General features: G+C 44.7%; 1 protein-coding gene across 1 annotated transcript; it reads right to left on the bottom strand.

Moving 5' to 3' along the window:
* Positions 1 to 2,139: 2,139 nt before the first annotated feature.
* On the bottom strand, positions 2,140 to 5,246 carry TCIM (transcriptional and immune response regulator). The gene has a single exon (XM_020780393.3). It carries the CDS (start codon positions 3,298 to 3,300, stop codon positions 3,013 to 3,015), a length of 288 nt encoding a protein of 95 aa, XP_020636052.1. The 5' UTR covers positions 3,301 to 5,246; the 3' UTR covers positions 2,140 to 3,012.
* Positions 5,247 to 9,724: the final 4,478 nt, after the last annotated feature.

Raw genomic sequence — 9,724 nt, forward strand, 5'->3', positions numbered from 1 at the left:
AATGCTGACTAAAGCCGATGGCAGCTGTCATCCAAGAACATCTGGAGGGCCATACATTATCCGTCTCATGCCCTTCTATATGCATTGCCTCACCTTAGACCCCATCACCTTAAGATAATAATCTGAGAACAGCAGAGCTGGAAGGGACCCTACAGATCATGAAGTCCAGCCCCTGCCAAAGAGGCTAAGTGGGGGATTCGAACTCCCAACCTCTGGTTTTGCAGCCAGAGACCTCAACCACCGAGCTATCCAGCAGTGCCTATCATGTCCTACTTGCTCCTATCGCTTAAGGTTGTGGCGTCTTCTTAGGGGCAGGTTCAGAGGGTGTGAGTGGAACATTCAACTCTGATGGGTTCCCCTGCCAGAGGTAAAGAGGTTCTCAAAGTTATGGTCCAAAAAGTGATTTTCCAAGTTCAGGTCCCTCTGAATTTTCTCCTTCTATTGGTCCGAGCCTAGGGGGTACCAGATTTTAAAAACACAAGAAGGGCAAACGAAGGGAAGGGGAAGAAAACCGGCCTTCTCTAGTTCATCTGTTTCTACCCATCCCATAATTTTACCTATACAGCCTTCTCTTTCAGCTGCCTAGGAATTGAAGTCATTTGTTCTGCTGGGGGCCAGAGAGAGAGAGAGAGAGAGAGAGAGAGAGAGAGAGAGAGAGAGAATCATGAGACAGGTGCAGTTTTTCATAATTTTCTTAGAACCTTATTTTTTAAAAAAATGCCAAGTCCACCCTGCCTTTTAGGGAAACCTTTGGAAGCTTCCTAGTTGATCCTAAAGGAAATGTGGGGATCTGGCCCACCTCTGTTGGGAGCATCTTGCATGGGAAACAACCTGTCAGCATTCGCTGTCATCCTTGCATAGCCAGAAAAAAACAACAGATCTCTGCTTGTTTTTCAAATGTCCTTGCAGCAGTGGATGGGCACATAATGCCAAGAGAGTGCCATATCCAGCTATCTAAAGCATGGCAGAGAGGAGGCCTTGGGCAGGAATCCCTGGCATGAGAATAAGGACAACTACACACAAACACACACACACACACCCTGATAACCTCTGAGATATTGGAGAACACAAGCCAATTCACCAGCTGGCTTCTCCTGCTACGCAGGGTTATGCCTCCTGAAGATTATTATTATTATTTTTTTTTGCTGAAGTGAAGCCTCAGGGAAGAGCCTCTCACCTGATCGAGCATCTTCTATAATCCCAATGTTTTGAAAGCACAGGTTAGTCCTAACAGATTGTGTTATTTTATTTATGACCAATGCTGTTCAGGGCGACATCTGTGCTCATCTTAGTTCCAGTGAGACATGCAGAAATCTCCTGTGTGTTGAACTCTGTGTTATAAAGGAATGGGGAAATTAACCATTGCTTGTACACCCCTGGGGATTCCACCACCCCCCTCTTATAAACGGAATCTTTTTCCCCCCATGGAGTGATTCAATTTTGAGGAATGCTCATTTAGAACCTATTAGTTCAGCCAGCAGCTCAATGAGAGGCTTCAGATAAACCAGTTTATCTCAGCCCTCGGTGTTCCTCACCTGTAAAATGGGAATGATTTCTTCCCTGCCCCAAAGGCCTGGTAGGAACACAAGCAGATATAGATTACCGGTATGTAAAGAATGCAACGTTGAAAAAGTGAATTTCTTATTCTCTAGGTTGACTGCTTGTGTATATAATGAGGACTCAGAAGAACAACAATGAAACTCAAAGCTAACAGAAAATCAGCAAAAGCCAGCTATGATATCTGATCTCGGATGTATCTCAGATGTGTCATGGATGCTTTTCAGCCTCAGAAGGAACTTTGCACATGTTTAGGATTACAAATCTCAATTCTTGCATGATTTTCAAGGCGGAGACCTAAGATGTGAAATAGTTTCTAAGAGTATGCCCTCCTTGAATAAGCTGCATTTAGGGTTAGCTTCAGGGTTGCATGCTATTTAAACAAAAATGTAAATTGTAAATTATTATTTTAGCTTATTGTAGCTCTGAAATATCCCTAACATTTTGCTCTGGCATGCCAAGTCAGATTAGACATAACCCCCCCCCCCCCAAAAAAAAAGACAGGGAAAGGGAGACAGAAGGATCACAGATATTTTTGCAAACCTGCTCCTGTTCAAGTAAAATGTTCCAAACTGAGAGCAATTTAAATTGACTTTATAATTTATTTGCTTCACAAATTAGCATATGTAATAAATTAATGCCTGCATGTAGCATCACTGTCAAATATCAACATAGTTTGTCGCCTGTTAAATTCACAACCTTAGTTTCGGTGATGGCAAAGATAATAATTAAACAGGCTTTTTGATCTAAAGAGAGTGGAATGTCCCAAAGAGACTTTCACAGTTCTGTGAAACAAGGAAGGAATGTCCTCCTTTAAACAGCAGCACTAACAAGCAAAAACTTTGGGGCAATTAGCTTCAGAATCAGAGAAGACACGCGCTGGCTTCCATCATGTCTGGAATGAAAGTTTTCTCCCTGAAGCATGTGAGCCTTCAGCGCATAGATGACGAGCATTTCTACTAGCACATTTTAAACAAATGCAAATAGACAAGTCACGGATCGCTCGTTAATCCTTTTCCATCCCCGCAAACAACAGAGAGGCTTAGGGAAGGCTTTATGCAGTCAATAAACGAATATCAGGAAAAGACTCCTCAGAGAGTCAGTGACACAGTCCAAGAGGAAACATATGTTCGCCACTGGTCGGCTTGTCTGTGCTCGAGTCCCAAGCCGACCTTGAAAAGGTATGCCTGGCCATGTGGCCGTGTCCCTTGCCTTCCCTCGGTGGGACTCAGGGTCCTGCAGCCTTGATGACCCACTGGCCCACCTCGAGTGCTGCCTTGGCAAGCTCAAGCCATCAGACGGAGTGGATAATTCTGGAGTGTCTGGAAATGGGTCACAGCACCCATGGCTGATTCTCCCCAGCAGTTTCCACCCTCCTGTTGTCGCAGCCGGCGGTATGATACTTTCCTGCAACAAACGACGAGTCTGGATGAAGAGTGGGCTCAGATGACGCCTTCAGTGGACTTTGATGGAGTGTTTTCCGAACCTCAGGAACTGGAAAAGCTTCTCCCTCGTCCGTTGCTTCAAAGCCATGAGGGACTTGGCTTTCTCTTCCAACTCCTGGTCAGTGGCCAGGATGATTTTGGCCCGTTCTTCTGCTTTCCGGTCCCCCGATTTCTTGAAGAGCTTCTCCAGGGAGTCTTGGTCCATGCTCTCGAAGATGTTGGCCACTGCTTTCTTGCGCAGGGCCGTATCGAAGTGATAGCCGTGGACAGAAGGGCTGACTCTCAAGGAGGTCGACATGGCTGGTGCAAAGCTGACGGTCTCTCCCAGCTTCTGCTTTCTGCTTTGGAGTGCTCGCCTTCAGCCCGGGGAACCCTCAGAGAACTCCCGGCTACCGCAACACTATTTAAAGACGCTTCAGAGTGAAAAGCCGGAAGCTCAAGTTACAGTGGTGACATCAAAAGGAGATCAACGCCCAGTGGCCACGGGCCAGATTAACAGTTACATTCCCAGATCTCTTGGCTCTTGATGGAACTAACAAATGCAACTCCCTCTTTCAAAGTTATCTTGCCAGCAGCACACACACAAACTTTTGCAAAAAAGTATTCTGCGGTGAGAGAGAAAGGAAGGCATGGATTCCTTTTCACATACAAGTACTGGTTTGAAGCGGGTTTGGTTTCTTGATTTCCTCGGTCTGTTTCAGAGTAGTCAGTGTGAAGGCACCAAACCAAATCAGTCCGGAGGCACATGAGAATAATTGTTTGAAAAGACACAAAAGGGATCACACTTCTGTTTCTGACCCCTTTTTCTGAACATCAGTACATAAAATACATTTGCAAATGCCATTGCAATTAAGGAGAGTTTAATCCGTATGTTTATGATTTGTGGTACAGATTTTTTTTTGTAACCCATGGACCTCCATTTGAGCTTTAAGTGACCCATAAATTTATTCCCTTTTTTCATTTTAGCTTCATTCTGCAGTTAAAAAAAAACATGTGTGAAGATTTGGATACCTCAGTGGTCTAGGCATCTGACTGGAGCCTGAGGTTGGGAGTTCGAATTCCCCACTGGGCCTCCTTGACAGAGGCTGGACTGGATGATCCTCGGGGTCCCTTCCAGCTCTGCAGTTCTAAGATTATTCACATTTATATACTGTTTCTCATCATCATCAATAGAAGTGGTATTTACGCTATAGCCCATTTTCCTTCCTGTGGATTCAAGGCCATGCACATGGGTTTCCTTCTGACTACTTTTTCCTCACAACAACCCTGTGAGGTAAATAGGGCTGAGGCAGCTGTGCTCCAGTACCCACAGATAGAATAACAACTCAGAGAAATATTCTCCATGTCTAAGAGCTGGAAACAGCATCCACCAGTGACTGGGGCCACAGCCTTGTAACTAGAAAGGAACTAATCAGTTACAGTGCAAAAGAGAGTGAAGTAGTCTTACACTGAAATTATAATCCTAACAGCTGAAATTCTGGTCTGTCACTTACGCTACAATAAGGCTGATGATGCCTTCAGCCCTAGAGATTTTCCAGAAATATAAATTTTCTGATTCCAGCCCCGAAGTTCTGAGATTCTCAGAGGATTCCTTTCCTTGTGGGGAGGCCATTAGGAGCCACAGGACCGGAGGAAGTAATTCCCCAAAATCACCACTACAGATAAAATCTGCCAGCAATAAGATAGTTATTAACTAGTTATAATTAGTTATTCCAGCATTACTCAGTTACTGTGGCTCTTGCTATGTCTGCAAATTCATTTCCAGCATTTAGCAACCCTGTGGATTAGTGAACTTCAAACAGACCCACTGAGATCTCAAAAATTCAAAGATGTCTCATGTTAGGATCTTAAATCATCATCATCATCATCACAGAACTGAAAGGGACCCTACGGATCATCGAATCCAGCCCCTGTCTAGGTGGCGCGGTGGGGATTTGAACTCCCAACCTCTGGCTCCATAGCCAGATATCTAAACCACTGGGAAACAAATTCATTGCTATTTATTTATTTCTAATCATTTCTATCAAGTTATTTCCAAGCTCTGGCTTGGTTTTGGCTCATGCAGACCCACTCTTTTCGTTTTCTTTTTTTATTGCCACTGGCACAAAGTCTACATGTATCCTCTCCAGTGATGCCAATCTGAGGGAGGATTCTCCAGAAGCTGCTGGCTTGGAGACAATTCATCCCATAGAATGGTCAGCAATAGGAAGCCCTTTGCACGGACTCTGCACACTTCCCGTACATCCTCACCCGGCCTTGCAAAAGGCGTGAAACTGCCCAGGCGCCGACGCCACGGCTGGAACCTTTACAAGGACGCTTGTGAGGACCGGGCAGGTCGTGGGGTGGATAACCCGAGCAGATGGACAGCCGCTGGGCTGAGCAGTGTGTCTGTTTCCTGGCATTCATATTCTGAGGCTTAACAGAGAGTTCCTAACAATGGAACGTGGGCAGGCGGACTCCTTGGCTGTCGCCAGACTCTTCGGCTTCCTCTGAGGCCCAAGTGGGGCCTGGGGTTTGTAATTTTTCCCTGGGAGGTTCAACATTTGGGCGCAGTCAAAAGTTCTTCATTTTTTGTAACCATTGTTCCATCCTTCCCTTCCTTTCTTTCTTTCGTTCCTTCATTCGTTCATTTTCTTTCTTTCTCTTTCATTCTTTTATTCATTCTTTGTGTAATGATTGTAGCTCAGAGGCAGAGGGTCAAAAAATCTTTCTACCATTCCCAGAATCGCAAAGCTGGCATGGCTAACTCTATAGATAACAACAACATGCTGTCAATGTATTTGACCCTTTCCAAGGTTTTCTAGATAAACAGTATTCAGAAGTGGTTTGTTTACCAAGGCTCATAGAGCTTACATTCCAGGTTCCTATGCAGTATTTTTCTTTGCAGCATCGGACTTTCCTTTCACTTCCAGGGGTGTCTGCAGCTGAGCGTCCTTTCGGCTTTGGCCCAACCACATCATTAGCTCTGGAGCGACTTGTCCTCCACTTTTCCTCAGTAGCATGTTGGACGCCTTTTGACCTGAGGGGCCCATCTTCCAGCACCATATCTTTTAGCCTTTTGTTTCTCTTCATAGGGTTTTCTTGGCAAAGATACTGGAGTGGCTTGCCAGTTCCTGCTCCAGGTGGATCACATATAGTCAGAACTCTCCACTATGACCTATCCATCTTGGGTGTCCCTGCACGGCATACCCCATAGCTTCTCTGAATTACTCAAGCCCCTTCGCCATGACAAGGCAGCAATCCGTGAAGGGGCAGAAGTTATTTACCATCCTCTTTTTCTTGGGGTGCCTTGGGAGTGTGCAGCTTGCCCAAGGCCACCCAGGTTGGCTGTACATAAAGGAGGCCCAGTGGGGGAATTGAACACTCAACTTCCGGCTCCACAGTCAGATGCCTAACTCCCTGAGCAATCCAGCCAGCTTTGCCCCTTGTGACCAGTAGACATATCAGATAGATGTATAAAAAGAAACATTTCCAAACAGATATGCCTCTGTGAGGAAGTTTTAGTCTCTCTTCATAATCCCTGGCAAGCTCCCGTTTCGTGAATCACTGTGCCCTTTCGTCCAGGAAACCGAGGCAATGATAAAAGGCCTTCCAAAGAAGTGATACAAGCATGTCAATGTAATGCAGGAGGTAATTTCTCCTTCATTGTGATCCCACGGGGGGGAATTGCCCTGAAGTAGACCCTTCCTGAAGACGGCTTCACTGCTTGTGATTCTCATGGCGAGGGCTGCAGCTGTTCTTCTGCATCTCGGAAGAATTAGGCATCTGGAATCCTGCCCAAAGAAACCTCATGGAATGGAAATGAGAAAATCACTTCCCACAGCGCACAAGACAAATATGTGCCTACTAAATTTGGATTTGGAGGCTTTTTGGACTACAAATCCCCTCATTCTCCCTTCTGGGTGTAGATTCACAGGGCCAAAAAGACACTTCTAAGTCTTCCACTCCCAGAATCCCTGAGCCACCATGGCTCATTCTTTTTAAGCAACAACAACATGCGGTCGCTGTATGGCAACCCTTTCCAAGGTTTTGTGTCTAGCGAATGCTCAGAAGTGGTTTCACAGTCCCTTCTTCTGAAAGTTGCCATGGGACTTTGCAGCTTGCCCAAGGCTACCCAGGCTGGCTTTTCTGGGAGGCACATGTGGAAGCATACTCCCCACCTCCACACAGCTCCTCTAGTCAACGTCATAAAGCTCCTACAGATCCAGAAACATCTGGGAAAAGTGAACCACAGTCTACAAAATGGAGGTGAAATAAAACCTGTTAAGCCTTTATCAGACCCCTTGTTCCAGTCTGGGGGGAAAAAGTGACTTTTCCAAGCACTGACCTGGGATCTGATTATGCTCTTTGTCTGTTGCTATCTTCACTCCCATAGATCAAGCTTTGATATTTGTAGATCTCAAACCAAATGAAATGGAGTCCAGTCCTAGGGACTGATATAGCCTCCCAGGGTTCAGGCTGGTAAAGGGATTTGAAGGTAGGGGTCATCCTGGAGGATCTCTTTCCCTGTGATCAGACTACGATAAAGGTTCATGCCTGATTGTGCTGGAAACGGATGCTCCTCTGGGAGCGAGCGCCTTGAAAATGACCCTTCCGTACATGCAAGAAGGGCCAGACTGGTTTGTGATCAATTGTGCATCATGTGATTTCCAGAAAACAGCTTGCCAGAAGCGGTTCAAAATGTTAAACTCACTCTCAAACAGGTTGTACCTCCGGTGTCCAAACAAGCGTGTCTAATTTTCTCATATGCTTAACACTTTCTATTTTGCCATCATAAGTAGCTAACAAAATGCATGGCTGGAGAGGGAGGAGGTTGTATGATGACCAGCATTCTGCTTTTTTTTCCTTTTTTTTTTTTTAAGCTTTGTTGGCTGATTTATTGGTTTCCTCTAACACCCAGTCTGGAGAAGAAGCCTCCTTACTTGCTTTGTGACCTTCAAGAGGTTCTGCTTTCCTTGAAGACTTTTTTTTCTTTTTCAGCATATTTATGGGATTTTAGAACATGCGGAGAAGGAGGAAGGGCTGGTACTGCCTGGGGCTATTGCATCTCACCTAACCACATCCACCAGCCCCACCCAGGTCTTCCCCTGGTCCTCAGCAGAAACAATGCAAACAACCATCAGCAGTAACCAGGGGAAACGTCAACACAATGCAAACAGAGGAGGTCCCTCCATTGCTGATGAAAAAAGACTCACCCAGTTTCTTAATCCCACAAATCAGGATATTGGCTGATAGCTAAAGTCAATGGCCTGGCTACATATTACACTCACCATTCTGCCTGTTAAGAATGCGGAGGTTCTGTCAGTCACAGGCATGGGGGGGGGGAACACTGCCTCTTAAAACTGGAAAGGGAATTCACATTAAATGAGGGAATTCACATTAACTGAGGCCACTTTGCATTGGCTGCCCATTCATTTCTGCGTTGATTTCAAAATTCTTACGATCACATATAAAGTCCTAAACGGTTTAGGACCTCGATATCTGGCAGACCCCCTTCTCCCACCCAATTCTTCCAGAGTCACTCGTTCTAGCCAGGAGGGGCGGCTGAGGGTCCTAACACAGAGGGAGGTCCGGAAGGAAAGAACGAGGAATCGGACCTTCTCAGCAGTGGCCCCTCACCTTTGGAACAACTTGCCAGTAGAAATCCGCCTCACTCCCTCTCTGGATGTTTTCAGGAACAAACTTTAAACCTGGCTATTTGGGCAGGCTTTCCCTCCTGCTATATCTTAATTCCTTATACTTTTGCCATCTTGGAATAATAATATACGCTTTTTGGTTTTATTGTTTTTAAATTTGTAAACTGCCCAGAGTAAACCTTTGGTCTAGATGGGTGGAATGGAAATCTAATAAATAAATAAATAAATAAATAAATAAATAAATAAATAAATAAATAAATAAATAAATAAATAAATAAAATTCTTAGTTGTGCAACTATGAACTAAATCACATGTCTTTCTTTCGGTTTCCCTCTGTCAGATGGAGATCACAAGTTTTGGTTCCTTCTTTCCTTTTTAGAATTCTACCCATGCAGATGATGGGAAAATACGTGCTGAGGAAAATGTGTGCCTATCCTTTCTTCAAATGAGGAAATGCACATATTACAAAAAAAATGCTGTTCACACACAAGCAAAAGTGTTAGGTGTTAGCAGCCAGTCAGGAAAATAAATAAATAAATAAATAAATAAATAAATAAATAAATAAATAAATAAATAAATAAATAAATAAATAAAGGGAGCAACCCAAATTCAACCCTACTCCTGTCAGGTTCAGTTGATCTAGCTGTGGAACAAAGGCTTCCAATGTCAGTTCATTCACCTACACACTCTTGTTTCTTCCAACCCTCCAAAGCAAGAATGAGCAAAAAAGGACAGGGTCTCAGGATGTTGTTTGACTATCTCTCCCTGCATCCATCCCTATTGAGTACATTGGGTGGGCCTGATGGGAGTTATAGTCCATCGACATTTGGAGGGCCACATGTTGTTCATCCCGGCATCAGAGGCTGAAAGAATCTCTAGGCAGTCTTTTCAAACCTGGTGCCATCCAAAGAGTATGGACTACAGGTTCTATCATCCACAGCCAACATGATCATGGAGATGACAAGCTCTATCATCCGACAACTTTGAATGGCACCAAATGGTGGCAGGATGTACACCCCAAAGCAGAATCACACTCCCCCCGACCTCAGAAACCCAGATTAATATATACTGTATTATTTTTTTCTC

This window comes from Pogona vitticeps, chromosome 8, assembly GCF_051106095.1.
Source record: "Pogona vitticeps strain Pit_001003342236 chromosome 8, PviZW2.1, whole genome shotgun sequence".
In the NCBI taxonomy this organism is placed as follows: Eukaryota; Metazoa; Chordata; class Lepidosauria; order Squamata; family Agamidae; genus Pogona; species Pogona vitticeps.